At 41.1% G+C, this 17,599-nt stretch overlaps 1 protein-coding gene across 5 annotated transcripts in view; it reads left to right on the forward strand.

Moving 5' to 3' along the window:
* The window catches only part of LOC117225885 (protein turtle homolog B), a 763,215-nt gene that overhangs the window by 586,019 nt on the left and 159,597 nt on the right, over nt 1-17,599 (forward strand). For all 5 annotated transcript variants that reach the window (XM_076523091.1, XM_076523090.1, XM_076523093.1 and 2 more), the window contains one exon: nt 10,187-10,319. In XM_076523091.1, coding sequence (XP_076379206.1) covers nt 10,187-10,319 — 133 coding nt within the window. The remainder of the gene's footprint in view (nt 1-10,186; nt 10,320-17,599) is intronic.

Consider the following 17,599-nt stretch of genomic DNA (forward strand, 5'->3'; position numbering starts at 1 on the left):
TTAGATCACCGAAGTCACTGTCACCGCGGCACGAGTACTAACTCGGTGTATAACCGTCGGAGTTTCCGGATCCCATGCCTGGTACACGTCGCCTGGATCGGCGCGACAGCTTGTTAATTAGGCGGAAACAATTTTTCGATGACGCTTCGGGCGGATTACGCAAACTCGGCGACGAGCGTCGCGACGACGTCAACGATGATTTGCATCGTCGATTAAAACGCGAAATGACGGCGCGGCGGGTCGCGTGGCTGTCAAGAATATTAAGCGGTCGTTGAGTCGTTAACTCGCTTAAATGCGTTCCTTCTCTTATGAATATGCAAACGGGATTTAATGCGTGGGTTATTTGTCCGTGTGGCTCGCGATAGTACAGGAACACCAGGTCCCGCGAACGCGGGGTTCGTTTAACAGATTAATAAACCGATCGTCGCCCGGCCCTTTTATTAAGCAATCAGTCCAGGATAGAGTCCTTGTTGCCGTGGCACGCGAGACGATCGATTCCGTGATCCCGATCGCAGCGAGACTGGATAATCTCGGGCCTGGTGGAGCAAATAGTTCTTGCTAGTGCTGATCTTGGAATCCCGGCGATGCTTAGCGAACGGAACCCTGGAGGGTAATAGAGATTTTATGACCCCGACGCTTTCTCTACTTCTCATTGTTCGACAACTGGAACTGAGATCTATTTCGAATTAATTTGCGACGACTGTAGCGAATTGAAATTGAAATTCGTACCGACAAAATTTACCGAATTAATTTGTGATGACTATAACGAAAGTCGAGAAGCGATTACATGGAAAACACAGGACGCAGGAAATAATGTTTATTAAAAGTTATTAAAATGTGTCCTTAAATCCGTTTGGTGAAAATTGAAATTAAATATAAATTATTGCATTTTTTTTTTCGTATAGTATTATATTTATTTAATTAGTAATTCGTAATATAGTATAGTGTTATAGGAATATAGCAGTTATAGTAATTTTTCTGTAGTAATTACAGTGTTATTATCATAGTAATAATAGTAATTGTTTACATATAGTAATCGTAACGTTATGTCTATAGACATTCTAAAGATAATTTAGTAAAAAAAAATAGGCGCATACGAAAAATCGATAGAAATAGCGTTAAACATTTATAGATCATACAGCCTTAAAGTATGTACTTAAAAGCAGTTTAGTAAATTAGGAAAATTTAGTAAATTTAGTAAATTTAGAAAATTTTGTCTGCAGTTTTTGAAAAAGTTCCAGCTTCATGACACATCCTAATTTTAATTCTGAATTTTCAAATCAACCCTTCTGCGGATCACATTCGCCGTTATGCATATCAGATTCACATTCTTGGAAATCAAATTTACCCTTCTTCCATCACTTTCGACAAAGTTAATTTGAACTGTGAGAGTATGAATATCTGTAATAAGATGAATTTCATTGGCAAAATCAATTAAAGCTGGCAAGGTGATGGCACAGTAGGCGCACTTTCTTTGCTAGCGTTAATTAGACATTCTTGGCACCCGTTTACCGCAGTTACAGCGAATATATGAACCGTCTAATTGTCATTAACGGGGCATCTTCGTCGGTGTAGCGTTACTCCTAGAGTTTATTTGCCTGTAGTGTAATTGTTAACGAAAATTATGTATTCACCGAGCTGTATAACGAGAGAGCGAGAAAGAGAGGGGGGGGGAGAGTGGGAGAGAGAAAGAGAGACTTACTTCAGTGGCGGCACGCGGTTAATCGCCACAATTAGATTTGGCTCTAATTAGACTTTCTTTTTCACCGGGCAACGAGCCCTGGTATCGTTGCTTGTGAATCACCGCGGTTAGGGTCTCGATGTATACAGTGAAAATTAATTTTTGACGTATCCTAGCAATCAGCGGAATTTATTTTACGTGACCCTGCTAAACCGAGAAACTTTTGTCCCATGAATTGCAATTTCCATTTTTCCCTACTGTTTTCTTTTTGGTTCTTTTCACAGAGTTGCCTGCCGCTCCATTAAATCGTGCAATTTATTTCTCTAATCGACTGTTATCGAGTCATTTGAATGCTTAACGACGTAATAATTATAATGTTGTAGACCGAACGGGACAACGAAATAATTGCTATTCGATTACTAACGAATTCGATTACTAGACTCGACATTAATCGCTGGTATACGTCGACGGGATTGATTGTCTTGCTGTTTAACAACCACTGTGCTATAATAGAGACGCTCGACCGAAATGTTTTAATCACCGAACGATAATTGTTTTATGTTCCTGCACCTACTGTAACGTTAGCGCCCGAGTCGACATGATTGGTGGCACGCTATGCCGATATTAAAATTCACTGAATTATCTGGATCGCTTTAATAGGATAAGCTATTCACGCTGCAATCAATTCGACGATTTTACTTATAGCCAATTTCAATTCAAAACGGCAAAAGTAAGAGCCGAAATTACCGCACTTAATTAACGAACTTTCACGCGCTTACGTAATAAATTCCGCCGTAATTAGTTATGCGCTGAAAATGTTACTTGTACGTAATCCAGTTCTCTGCTCTCTCACTTCGCACATGCGAGGTTAATTAACGTTAGCACGCAATCAAAGCGTTCACGTTTCCGGAAAATAAGCCTTTTTTTAAAACACATTTATGGAAACAATTAACCATTAGCACTCGAAAGACTTCTCTGATAAAGGTCGAGTGCAATGTCGGCATAAAAATATTGGGTTCCAATCACAATTATAGTTCTGCACAATTATGCCGATCAATTTTACAATTTTAATCCTTAGTTCAGTTTTTGGAGATATACCACTTTATTATTTACATTGTACAGACATGTGATATATAACAAAATATAGATATTATAAAATACATTATAGAAATAGCATTATGGAAATACGCTTACATAGATATATAGATTAATTACAACAATATAAAAATATACCTTAAATTGCTAAGTGTTGTAATAACAATAATAAACATTTACAAGTAAAAGTAATATTAGAAATATTTATCTACATACTGACCTTTCAGATCAACAGATTATTTTTGGTTAAAAGAACAACTGTTGGAATTGCGATTAAATTTAGATTAAGCCCCGAATAGAAGAGTATTAGTGATATACTAATATATATTGTTACGAATTACAACACTTCTCCCGCGTCGCGGCATTTTATTTACAATAGAGAACACGAACTATAATACAACTGAATTAGAATATGTTAGAGATCTTCGAATTAGATGGTGTTGATCGCTCGACGGTCCGATCCCGACTCTCCGATTGTCCGTTGATAAAACACCTCCGTGGCAACCCCTCTCTTCTATTTTTCTTTAAGGAGTTGCTCACAACAGGGCAGTTTCACATTACAGCGACTTGATTTGGACAAGTCGCCGTAACATTGCCCTCCTCGCCGAATGAGCGGCCGTCCCGGCCGCGGCAAATTTCACTTGTGTTGACCAACGACAATCGAACCGTTAATCCTGCCAGCTTCAGTCCTATAACCTCGAACTATCGTTCCATCGGACAACTGACAGGTAACCTCCACCGCAAGTACTTCTGTCTGAAAAGTAGGTAAACAAGGAAAGAATGTAATTAGTTACCCAGGTGGCCTTTTCCAGACAGTTTACGTCCTGACATTTGTCCTCCGTCTCAAGGGAAAACCACCAAAAAAACCTTGAGCAGAACGTCAGTACTTCTACGACGCGTACAGCTCTAATCTCTGTCGCTCACCCTTCCTCTTAATTCTTCGTTTTGAGGCTTGAGCGTTTCTTTCTTGAAGAAGTTTTGAGAACTTCTCACTTGCAGACTTCCCGGGAGTTCCCTGCTCTGATCAATCACCAAAACTCTTCCCCGGATGCACCTCCAATCACCACAGGATACTACCTGCAGTAATATGGGATCCGGTGCATCTCATTTTGTGGACCAGTCAGGAAAGGGTGTACCCTCCTGAGAACACGTCCCCACTCCCCAATGGGAGGACGTAATCTTCCAGAGGATACAACTTCCTTCCCCCATCGAACCGTTACTTCCACAAATGGAAAGAGCTCAGCGTGTCAGTACACAGATCACTCCCTCGTCTTCTGCGAAGAAACGTCCTCTTCTTGGGTGAGAGACAGTCAAAGGCTTCTGTGTACAGCGTCGTAGCGAGCCAAGCGGTTAACGTGTACGATCTTCGGTTTCGACTTCGGAGAACGAGTTACACGATAAATAATGTCGTTCAGGCGGTCCTGTACCACATAAGGACCTTCCCACGCGGACTGCAACTTGGGACATTTTCCTTTCGTCCTTCGTGGTTGGAACAGCCATACTTTCTCGCCTGTAGCAAACGTAATTGAATTAGCGTAAACATCATACCAAGATTTCATTTTGTCTCCGCTAATTCTCAGTCTCTGGCGAATAAATTCATGAATTTTAGCCAGTCTGATACGCGTTTGCTGAACAAACTCGTCCTCCTCATATCTTGATTCAGGCGGGAGTCCTCTCTGAAGATCCATTGGAAGTCGAAGCTCTCTACCAGTGAGAATCATCGATGGAGTGTTCTTCATTGTCTCGTGTCTGCTTGAGCGATAGGATAGTAAAAATAACGGTATCCAATCGTCCCAATCCCGTTGATGATCCGCTACAAACATTGACAAATACTGCAGCAGAGTCCGAATCAACCTCTCCACGAGCCCATCAGATTGTGGATGCAAAGGAGTAGTGCGAGTCTTCTTAATACCAAGCAGCACCATCAACCGCTTGAAGACCGCCGACTCAAAATTTCTCCCCTGATCCGAATGAAGTTCCAACGGTACGCCATGACGACTTACAACTTCTGTAAGAAGGGCCTTCGCAACAGTCGTCGCGCGCTGGTCCGGCAACGGAACTACCTCCGGCCATTTCGTAAAATAATCCACAACGACCAGCGCATACTTGTTACCAGCCGCAGACTTCGGAAACGGTCCCACAATGTCGAGCGCTACCCTTTCAAACGGTGCCCCGACATTATAAATCTTGAGAGGTCCATGTCCCCTCTCCCTCGGACCTTTCCTTGCGACACAAGTATTACATCGACGACACCAGTCTTCCACATCCTTGCGATTATCAGGCCAGTAAAACTTTCGACGTACCCTGTCCAGAGTTTTGTTCACTCCGAAATGGCCACCCGCCGGTGTATCATGACAATCTGTCATCACCGAGCTTACCATTTCTCTTGGAACCATCAGTAACCACTTGTTACTTTTTCCATCAGGGGATTCCCACTTACGAAACAGTAGATCCTCGTACACTTCCAAGGAATCCCAGATTGATACGAGATATTTAATTCTCGTATTCCTGTCCGAAATCTCCTGCCAATCGGGCCTGCTACCCTCTTTTTTTCTTGACAGGATGAAACCAATTTCTTCATCCTCCTCCTGTTTTCTCCTCCACTCTTCAAAATCAAATGTTTCGCAGAGTGTCCGCAGAACTACGTCTCCATTTTCTTCCGTCTTCTCCTCCAGGCGCTTGCATCGCGCACAATCCTGCGATTCGCAAGGCCTGCGAGAAAGACCGTCCGCGTTCTGATGGAGTCTTCCTTCCCGGTGTTTCACCTCAAAGTCATATCCCTGAATCCGCTCGATCCAACGTGCTACCTGTCCTTCCGGATTCTTGAAAGACAGCAACCAACGTAAAGCAGCGTGATCGGTCCTCAGAAGGAATCTACGCCCATAAAGGTAATGATGAAAATGTTCAATAGATTTCACTATCGCTAATAGTTCCTTCCGAGTAACGCAATAATTCTTCTCAGCTTTTCCTAGCGTCTTGGAGAAGTAGGCGATTACTCTCTCCCGACCTTGCTGAATTTGAGAAAGAACTGCTCCAATTGCAAAATTTGAGGCATCCGTGTCCAAAATGAATTCTGTATTAACCGACGGATAAGAAAGAATGGGTGACTCCATCAATTTCCTTTTTAAATCCTCGAACGAATGTTCCGCTTCTTCCGTCCACACGAAGATTTTCTCGTTCTCGGTCAAACGATGTAAGGGCTTCGCAATATCGGCGAAATTTTTAACAAACTTCCGATAATAAGTGCAAAGACCCAGGAAACTCTTCAACTCGGTCTTATTCTTCGGCACCGGCCAATTCTTTACTGCATCCAATTTTTCAGGATCAGTTTGTACACCCATCTCGGATACTACGTGTCCAAGATATTTCACTTCTTTGCAGAAGAAATTACACTTCTTCGGGCTCATCAGCAAGCAAGCTTTCCTTAGGCGAGCAAGTACCTTCCGCAGACGTTGTACTTCCTGTTCAAAACTTCTACCGAAAATTATGATGTCGTCGAGGTATACCAAACAAATCTTCCAGTTTAAGCCTCTTAAGATGTTGTCCATTAGACGTTCAAAGGTAGCTGGTGCGTTACAAAGACCAAATGGCATGACTTTGAACTGCCATAATCCAGTACCCACACAAAAGGCAGTCTTTTCCTTATGTACAGGATCCATGGATATCTGCCAATATCCACTTTGTAAGTCGATAGTCGAGAACCAACAGGAGCCATCCAAAGCGTCCAGCGTATCTTCTATCCTTGGAAGGGGGTACGAATCTTTCTTGGTGATATTGTTCAGACGCCTGTAATCCACGCAAAATCTGATGGACCCGTCCTTCTTCTTGACCAATACCACGGGTGAAGACCAGGGGCTTTGAGACTTTTCTATGACTCCTTGTCGTTCCATTTTCGACAATAATTCATCTACTTCTGAACGTCGATGAAGAGGTAATCGTCGGGGTGCCTGTTTTATGGGAAGACTGTCACCGGTATCTATCTTGTGACATACTACGTCACATTTTCCCACCTCTTCGGAATCTTTCGCAAAAACATCTGCAAATTCCGTCAATAACTCGGCAAAAGTTTTCTTTTGCTCTGCGGACAGGTTTATAGAACATCTCTGATGAAGATCCTGAAGATGATTCGGTACTAATGTATTCCTGTTTTTCTTTATCTCCTTCGTAGCCGAATCTTCTCCATACTTCAGCAACGGCACTTGCATTCCTTTCAAATGAAGAACCTCGTTTGTAAAGTCTAGTTGACAGGCATGCTTTTTAAGAAATTCGATTCCTAAAATGCATTCTTCCATCATACTGACGAAGAAGAACTCTTCTTCGGTCTCGACTTCTCCAATAGAAACAGGTAGATGCTTTTTACCAAAAATCGGTAATCTCTGACCGGAGACTGAAAAAATCTTCACTCCTGTCATGCTCGCCGAACTATTCTGCCTTGTAGCATAAGTTTCCCGTAGAAGGTTAACCGATGAGCCCGTGTCCAAGATGATTTTCCTTTTCTTCGCTCCAACGATGCCTTCGACGAAGAAAATCCCTCGCTGAATAGGTTCCAAACGCAGCACGACAGGGGGAAAAACGGAAGATGAAGTCGGACTATCCCCCATTATACCGACTTCTTGAAGTTTCCCTGCGAAGTCTCCTTCCTTATTTTCTTTAAACAATCCCGCTGGAGGTGGCCCTTTTTTCCACAGCTCCAGCAATGCGGCAACTCCCGTTGATGTCCAACCACTCGTTCAGAATGCCGTTCAGCCGCACGTTCCAGCATTCCCTCGGAAGTAAAGGGACGTTTTAAATTCCGTTCAATCGTTTGTGTTTTTTGAGAGCTTAATTTATTGAGAGCTTCCATCTCTAGAGCTCTGGTCACCGTAGCTCTAAGAGATGTAAGACTTTCATATCTCAACATTCTCTTCATCTCTTCATTGGCCAACGCCGTCACAAACTGAGATGCGGCCAAACGATCCCGAACATCCATTGGACATTCAGAGAAAGCACATTGCGCCAGCCTCTCAATCTCCGTGGCCAATGCAGAAATTGACTCCCCTTGCCGCTGTTTATAATTTTGAAAAAGAACGTAATTTAGCTTCGAAAAGTTTTTTTGACCAAACCGAAACTCGATTGCCGAAACTATTTCTTTGAAGTCGAAATACTTATCGGCGGGAAGAGAAGTCAGTACTCCTCGAGCCGGACCATCCAACGAAGCAATTAAAGCCGCAGCTTTCTTTGCTTCGTCCCAGCCATTTACATTCGCGACCATTTCAAATTGAATTCGGTACTCATCCCATGACGTGGAACCGTCATAACGTGTCGGCTTCACGGAATATCCTAATCCAGTTTCGAAGCGTGTAGATTCACGACACGCAGGCAAGGATGGCACCGACTGTGAAGCAAATACAGGAACACTCGGAGCAAAAGGTACACTCGCGTTATATACACTATTAACATTATTTACAGCAGTGCCCGCACTATTTACACGCGCCTCCGAGTGTTCCACAGACGAGAATGCCGCAGAATTTAAGAGAGAATATCGCAATGAATCCGATAGCACCTGGCATTGGTTCTCGATCCTTGCTATCCTCTCTTCCATGCGAGCCTCTCGTTCGGACGCAGCAGCCTGTTCCCGTTCCTCGCGCTGAAGCCTGTCCGCTTCCAGTCGCGCCTCGAACTGCCTCTGCTGCTCCTGCAGTTGCTCGCATAATTCTTGTCGGAGGTTTGAAAACAGGATCTCCAATGCCGGCGTGACATTTTCGATCGATTCTTCGATCCCGGCTGAGCCCCCAATGTTACGAATTACAACACTTCTCCCGCGTCGCGGCATTTTATTTACAATAGAGAACACGAACTATAATACAACTGAATTAGAATATGTTAGAGATCTTCGAATTAGATGGTGTTGATCGCTCGACGGTCCGATCCCGACTCTCCGATTGTCCGTTGATAAAACACCTCCGTGGCAACCCCTCTCTTCTATTTTTCTTTAAGGAGTTGCTCACAACAGGGCAGTTTCACATTACAGCGACTTGATTTGGACAAGTCGCCGTAACAATATATATATACATGGTGTCCTAAAATTATGGTATTTCCGGAAATATGGGGTTCCTACGATCATTTGAAGTAACATTCTCCTTTACAAAAATGTTCTCCGAGGCATCGTTAACGAGTTATTAAAGAAAAATACTAACCAATGAGAAGTGAGCTCGGCTAGCGCGAGGCGGCTGAGCCAACGAGCGCACAAAGCCCAGTTCCGTTCATTGGCTCGGCCGCCACGCGCCAGCTGATCCCGCCTCTCATTGGTTTTTCGTTAATAACCCGTAAACGAAGCCACAATAATTTTGGGACACCCTGTATATATATGATTCTCAGTAGATAATGATTATCTCCTGCGAAATATGCATTGAATCAGAGAGAAATAAAATGTATATATATATATAAAAACAGTGTGAGAGAGAGCAGAGAGTCGAATCCCAGCTCAGCTGGCGCGAGGCGGCCGAGCCAACGGCGCCAGCGGTCGAGCGGTCGAATCCCAGCTCAGCTGGCGCGAGGCGGCCGAGACAACGGCGCCAACGGTCGAGCGGTCGAATCCCAGTTCTGCTGATTGGCTCGATCGCCTCGCGCCAGCTGACCTCGCCTCTCATTGATCACTGTTTTTCGTTAATAACTCGTTAACGGTGCCTCGGAGAAAATTTTTGTAAAGGAAAAAGTTGCTTCGAATGGCCTGAGAAACCCGCCACTTTCGGGTTGCGAGACATTTTTGGGACACCCTTACTTTTGTAAATCGATGTGAAGACAAAAGAAGTATAAAACAACGCATAGGAAGATGATTATTTAATTCAAACGGAGAGCTAGTGAGCTACTAGAGTGAGCCATATATACATTTTTTTATATACACATTTATAATATATATACATTTTACATTTGTACAAATGTATATATATACATTTTATTTCTCTCCGAATCAGTGCATATTTCGCAGGAGATAATCATTATCCATTGAGAAGCAACTACGAATATTGATTAATGAGAACTAAGATAAGGCGAAGTCGCTCTAATCGAAAAAATTACAACGATACAAGAAACTGCACTCACGCAATCTTCATTATGCAAAATCACTTAAGTTTTGACGCTTGTTTTGCTCGACTTGGGTGATGATTATCACACAAGGATGCGGTTGCAAGCTCCCGATCGATGGAAATGATTACGATGGTGCATGGTAGAACTGAGAACTTGATAATTTCGCGGCGACGTCGACGTTCTAGAGTACGGTGAGCCCCGCATACTGTCTCGCATGAAAACGTGCGAATAGCGTTCCGCGGGACCGTTTACGCCGGAATGCTTGATACAAATTCCGGTCACCGTCGCGCGTCGTTTTCTTATTACATGATATACCTGACTCACGGCTTGTCTTTGTCATTACAGCGACAATGATAGCTGCGGAGGCAGTGGCAGGTGGAGTTGCTCAGTTACCGTGCGACGTGGAACCGCCGGTCTCTGGAGACAAGCTACAACTAGTTATTTGGTACAAGGGGGACGCAGACACGCCGATATACAGGTAAATTTATGCTTGCGCCACACATCTATCCGGACCGGGAACGTTTACGCAAATTCCTATTTTCGCTGGCCGGTCATTGCGAAACGAAAAATTACCAGCGATATTTCGTTCGCCCGTTTTTCCTAAAAGCTCTTCCTTCATTGCGCGTTCGTTCGAAAAGCAGTATAATAAGAATTGATTAAACTGTGGAACAATTTTACGCTGCTTTTCCTGGCTAAGAAAGCTTTAAAGAAATAGTTCGTAAGAAATAGAACTGTTCTTTAACGTCGGCACAAAACAAGAATTTGCGTAAATATTCATAAGCTACGTACATTTATCCATTTGCACGTCGCAACGAATGGAATAGGGAAGACTTTCGTTTCAGCAAACTGTTTTAGAACAGAAGGATGTTTCAACGAATGTGTTCAATTTTCTGCAAACTTCGTAATGCTTTGCTGATTGAAAAAACAATTAACGAAAGTGAATCGGAGTGAAGCGAAATTGGTAGTTCGTCTATCATAAAGGAAATTATGTCTTGTTTAATCAAATTATATTATGAAACAGAATTGCATTGTGACTTCGCAGTTTATTGTATTATATTGGAGATATTCTAATGACTATAAACGATTAGAGTTTGCAGAGAAAATTGCAAACCAAAAATCGTCCTCGGGAAATAAATCACGAATCTATTGCGCATCTTATCATAGTGCATTGAACACTTGTCCCTACCATGATCGGCTTCGAATAGTGCAAACGAAATAACGCCATCGAAGAACAAAAATATTGGAAGGATATAAAGGTCATAGGTCAAAAAATAGATAGATCAAAGCCATGTGAAAACCCGCGAGCCGAAAACGTCGCATAAAAACTGCAGAGCTCGATATTTCGGCCGAAGAAACATAAAAGCCAGGTTGTTTCGATGCACTGCCACGGCGACGTGTCCCGTAAAATATTTTGCGATTTTGAGCGGCTATGCATACGTACTGCACGGTGACGCGACAGAGGACGCCTCGGAGCTTTCCGTGGCCAAGGCGCGTGCCGAATGACATTTGCCGCGAGCAGACATTTTGAGAAAGTGAAACCGGGGGGATCCCCGGTGTGCTCGGATGGAATAAAAGACTGTTTTCGGCGGCTGTGGCCCTCGAAATCGGCGTTGCTCCGCGATCTTTCGCCGGCGCCGGGAGCAATTGGAATAGTTTTCGGCCTTTCAACGCGTTGAGGGAGCCACTTTGAAATTCTCCGGATAAATGCTGCATTGCGGGCAATCCACTTTCTCGCGGCATTCTTCCCATAAATTCATTTCCGACCCGGCGAATTTTACGTCTGAAATGTTGCCAGTTCGTTCCCCTCCCTCTTTATCCCCCCCCTCCCCCCTCCTTCTCTTTATCGGTGTTGTTCGTTCTCCCTGTTTGTATTTCATTATCCACGCTCCGCAGTCTTACTATATTTCGCTAATTACACTGTCGAACGTGTGTTGTAAGTAGAGGAACCCGACGAAGAGACCGAACAACGGAAACGTATTTTCTTCCGGCTATGCTCCGCGATCAGCTTAACGACCAAATAAAAATAAACGTTCTGTCCTACTCTCTCTCTCTCTCTCTCTCTCTCTCTCTCTCTCTCTTCTTGTCCGTGTTTTATCAACGATGTATTTTCAATAATTAATCCACGGCTTCCAGTCACCCAGTGCTCTCAGCGAAGAGTCGCTATTCGATTGGACAGAAATAAAATTGAACGCGCTGACTCGCGCGCGCGGGAATATTTTTAATAATTAATCTTTGTCGGTCCTCTGTTTCTTTTGGCCAAGAGTCGCCATTGAATTTGTTCGAAATAACATCGAAACGCTGACTCACGGATGTTTCAAATAATTAATTTCCCACCGTTGGTCTTGCGTTTCTTCTCGCGGAACTATTTGCCCCCGATGAATTTGTTAAAAATTGGGACACCGCCTCGCGCGCGCGTTTATATTTGTATGCGATATAATTAATCTTCGATATGTTTGTTCTCACGGCAACGAATTCCGCTGGCGAAAAATAATATCGGAACGCAGTCTCGAAATCGTGCATTATCTCATCCCGTGCATGCGAAGTTTCGACATTAAACTCGCTGCTGAACGGGTTCTAATGTAGTAGTGCGAGGCTATTCCAATTTCAGCTGGTAAAAATTGCAGTCTCTTGCTCTCGAAAAATAAACACGGGCCCGCTCTTTATGGACAATATAATTGAAACGCCGACTTTTTGAAGATGTGTGTTATTGCCGTTCAATGAGCACAAAGTTTCCCGGTTAAGATCGTAATCGAACGAGCTGTGCGTCAAAATGTATTTGTAATATTATTTTAAGTAACATGTTATTTTATTTCACAATTATTTCCGTGCCTACGATCACTTTTGAAATCACGATATTTTAAACATTATCCTAAATCACATGCTATTTCATTTCAGAATTATTTGAGATGGTTATTTGAAATCATTATTTCAGATCATCGTGAAATAATTATTTCAGATTTTCGTGAAATAATTATTTCAGATTATTGTGAAATAATTATTTGAGATTATTATGTGAGAAATAATTATTTATTACATTTAATATTTAATATCGCTATTTAAAACTTATTATTTCTATCATTCATCGAAATAATTCAACTTACGAAATAATAAATTCATTATATGGAATTGCTATTATCTCAAACGGAACGACATTATTTTCGTTTACAAATAACAGTATTACATAACGATTCGAAATAAGTTGTATTTCAAATAGTTATTTCCTGGTGTCCTTTCAAATAAAATTCGCTCAAGTCTGAATCCATGTATTCTGAAAAATACACCTGAGACATTGGAAACATTGTAATTGATCATTTACAAGCAGAAATTTACGTTAAATTCACGACGCACAAAATGACAATGCAAAATGTAAAATAATTTCGAGCAACTCTACTTTGATGTTACAAAATTATCACACTGTGACCTTAAAGAGGGAATAAGCGAAGATTTAGATCAAACTTGGACTCGGAAAGATGATCGTTTCCTGAGAAAAGAAAACATTCGGGCAGATTTTCGCTGGCAACGCGTTAAAACGACGATCGATTCGCGTCGCCAATCCACTCGGTCGGGAAATTCCAAAGAAAGTGGGACGAAGGAAACCCGTTCACACGGTGTCAGAACCTCTGACGAGCTCGAACGATCCGCGACGTTATGCTACGCGTCCACGTGAGCATGACTCTTTAAAGTTACGTTACTTTGATGTGTTTGTATAGCTTCGGACAACTTCGTCGCGTACGTTGATGCCACTGTTGCTCTGAGATTGTCATTATTATTTTGGTATTTCTAATTAGACTACAGATATTTACACATTTTTGCGCTTAGACTGCAGTGTATTTGTACATTTCTAATTAGAGTGCAGAAATTAGTACATTTGTAATTAGACTGCAGTATATTTGCGCATTTCCAATTAGATGGCGAATCTTTACGCACTGTAAAAATGATTTCAGTTAATTAGAAATATAATCTCATAATATCCCAAAATCTTATAATATCTTCACGGTATTCTATTTCATTTACATAGCGTTTTTATAAAATCCGCAGTCTATTTAAGATTATTTAGAACGTGTTGCTGGAAATTCATACCATTTTTATCTCAAGAAACGTTTTCGCTGCTTCGTTAGAATTCTGATTAGTATAATATAATTCTGATTAATATAAATCCTGCTAGATTAATTGTTAGGTATGTTTAGGTATGAACAAAAGTAGTCCGACTAATCGCTTAATCAGTGACAATGAATGCAATAGTACATTTTTCATAGCCTATTTAATCGAAACCGATATAAGTGAAGAATTTAATTGGTCAACTGAGTGACTAATTTCGTCAAATATAAAATAGGCGCATTGTTAACTAGCTGGAAATTTATTAAACAGAGGATGAAGTTAATCTTATGATTTTAATTATCACGTAACAGCTTACATCGATAGCAAGTAGATCGCGGATTTTAGGAATTTATGGTATAGAAATGGATCATAAAATACAGTGCACTGAAAATGTTAAAATACAACACTCTGTCAACAAAAACAAAGAAATAGGATTTTTCTCGAACACCTGTTTCTTATAATTGATGCAAGATATTTTTATTTTGCATAAAGACGCACGATCTAGTAACGAGAAGAAAGTCTCTAATTTATTATGCAACGTAAAGAATTTTATGCGGCAACTAAATAAATATTTCAAGTAATTCACAAATAAACGAATCATCCAACGAAGTCAACATTCGATAAATGTCTACAGCCAACATTTACAGATCTGACTAATTTATTATAAATTTGTGGATCCGTATAAACATTTTCTTAAACTTCATCGAACTCTGTAAAACTCCTCAATAGCCTCGGACACGAGACAAACCGACCACGACTAACTCGATCTCCACTTTGCAATCCCGACGTAATTCCACTTAATCGATCCCTTGTCATTACCTTTTTTCAAAAGCAGCTCGAATTAATTGGCAGCTAGTCGGTATCAGAAAAGAAGAACGACCAACGGGGAAACTGTGTCGGTGAAGCAGCGAGACTGATCAGAAGCTAAATCGCCAAGTCGACACTCCGCATAAGAGCAGGGACGTCCTCGAAGGACCGGTTCCAGGGGCCCGGGGCCCCGGCCGCAAATCTCTCCGCACCCGCGGCGTTCCCCGCTACCGTGCAAACAGAAAAAAGCCTTGAACACCTGCTCAGACGCGGCGTATAATCGCGTCGAGTGGCCCGTAAATCGCGCGATCCGATCGACCGTAGATCGTCGTCCCCCGCCCTCACCTCTCGCGCCGCGATTTTCCACGGTTTCGCCAAGAATGTGAGAAATGTTGCAGGCATTGCGTGTTTCGCGATTAGACTGCGGATTATTTATGAAAAATAGAAATTGTCTGCGTTAGTTGGACGAAATAGAAACTAAATAGTAAGTTCATTCTTTCTTCGATCAGCTTAACACGATGGCTGCCGTGGGGGTCACCGGTGACCGGCACTCGACTCGGCTACATCGCCGTAGTTAAAATATATAATTAGGGTAAACATCGATACGCATAAATTTTTAAATAATATAATATTATAATAATTGTAATTTATTACAATGCGCCACACACGAAAAATGCATAAAACAAGTTTATACAACTAAACTTATCTGCTGTAAATAATATTTCAACATAATATGCATCGCATAATGAAAAATTCGTGTTGTCGCCTTGGGCAAGTCGCGTAAAATTCGCGCGGCAGCCAACGTGTTAATAGATTAAAAATAAGACATTTTTAAAGAGATTAAAAAAATAAGACAGTTTGAAATTCTTTGAGGCTTTCATCTACTTTAAATCGCAACCGCGTCCAATCTTGTCATAAATTCACAAAATCCGCAGTCTATTCGTGATACTGTTTGAACGCCAGTCTAGAACAACACGTTAATATTGTGCCGACTGCCTTTTGTAAACGCTATTCGGTAGAATTGTATTTACCGTGAGGTTCGACTCGTTGGATCTACTTTCGCTCGTATTTGGGTTTACAAGCACGAACAAAGTTACTCCACGGTTGCCGCTACCATCGGAATCATTATCGCGCCGTTGCATCAGGTTTTTTTGTTACGTACAGCTACTCGCCGAAATACAGTAATTTCTCCCAAAAATGTTCGCAGGTCGGAATTGAAACCGGCAGATCGGAGAATACTAAGTCACGATTCTTTGAGCCTTGCGGCTCATTTTTATAGAAACTCGGGACAGTCGGCAAAGAAAGGCACGCTGGTGCACATTAACCCCGCAGAAACGTATTAACACGGACGTGCAAAACCGGCCAAAATGTGCAGACCCGTATATATACGGTCGGCGTCGCAACTTATGTCGCTAAAATGTTCAGATTCGAATATATGCGGGCAGTAAAAATAACTTAATAAAAACCAAGGAAAACATTCAATTTATTGATATTCATCGTGTAATTCTGTATTGTAAGCTGTAAAGTTTGTTTATTTGGGATTATAAAATATGGCCTTTTAGGGTGACGCTTATAAACATCTCAGACCTGGTAATTGTTTCTATCTATCTATATCCATTATTGCGTATCTAATTAGCGTTGGCACTTTTGTGAGTTTTGTTATGACTAATTTATTTATTACTCTCCAGTTATCTCCGATCTCTTTCTATTTTTTGCTTATTCAGGAATAAAATATGCACTTTTAGGATGGCACTTATGAACATTTAGTGTATTATTCGTGAGCAAGTCGTGAAGTTAAGTAGACGTTATCAAAGTGAATTTCTTCAAAGACAATTGTTTTTTATTTTTTAAAAAATATTATTAGTGTCAACATATAAAAACGTTTTTGTTTTATGGTGTATTTTTATAGAGAGTAAATTGGATTTTTAGTGTATAAAAGGTATGTTTTCTAATGTTGAAATAAGGAATGTTGGGCTATGTGCTGCACCTTGTTTTGAAATTTACCATACAAAAGAAAATTTTGAATAGTTTTAGTTTATTATATATTTTTCAGCTAATAAATATTATTATTATATTATTACAAATTTAGGTAAAATTAAATATTTTTCAGTTTTTTTTTCGTCTCCTCCTTCCCCTTCAAAATAGTAACTGGTAATTGAAAAACAGTACGATGGGTACAAAATTCGATCTGCAATGCGATTCAATATTCACTATAATTATTTATCCACTATTTTTATTGAATTTTTAGTAATTTTTGCATTTTTTTTACATATTTATTGAAATTAAGGTCCAAATATGTATTTTCTTAGATAAAAAAAATTGATTTTTTTTGGTCGGTTTTTTTTTTTTAAATTGTGCATTAAGGGGTTAATATTGTTACGGCGACTTGTCCAAATCAAGTCGCTGTAATGTGAAACTGCCCTGTTGTGAACAACTCCTTAAAGAATAATAGAAGAGAGGGGTTGCCACGGAGGTGTGTTATCAACGGACAATCGAGTAGTCGAGAACGGACCGTCGAGCGATCAACGTTTCTAATTCAAAGATCTCTAACATAATTGAATTGAGTTGTATTATAGTTTATGTACTTTATTGTAAATAAAATGCCGCGACGCGAGAGAAATGCAGTAATTCGCAACAATATGAATATATAGTAATGCTGGAATGAAAACGATGGCTTAACTCTTTTCTTTCTAATTTTTTGCCACGATTGAAAGGCAATTCGGAGGTCACGTGACGCAATTCGAAAGCAATTCAGAGGTCATATGCCAGGATTCGACGGTCATATATCTAGTACCTACCACGTACCTTGTAGCTCCGCGGTTTTTCTTACCCGACTCACATCCAACAGACCGT

This window comes from Megalopta genalis, chromosome 6 (genome assembly GCF_051020955.1).
Source record: "Megalopta genalis isolate 19385.01 chromosome 6, iyMegGena1_principal, whole genome shotgun sequence".
NCBI lineage: Eukaryota > Metazoa > Arthropoda > Insecta > Hymenoptera > Halictidae > Megalopta > Megalopta genalis.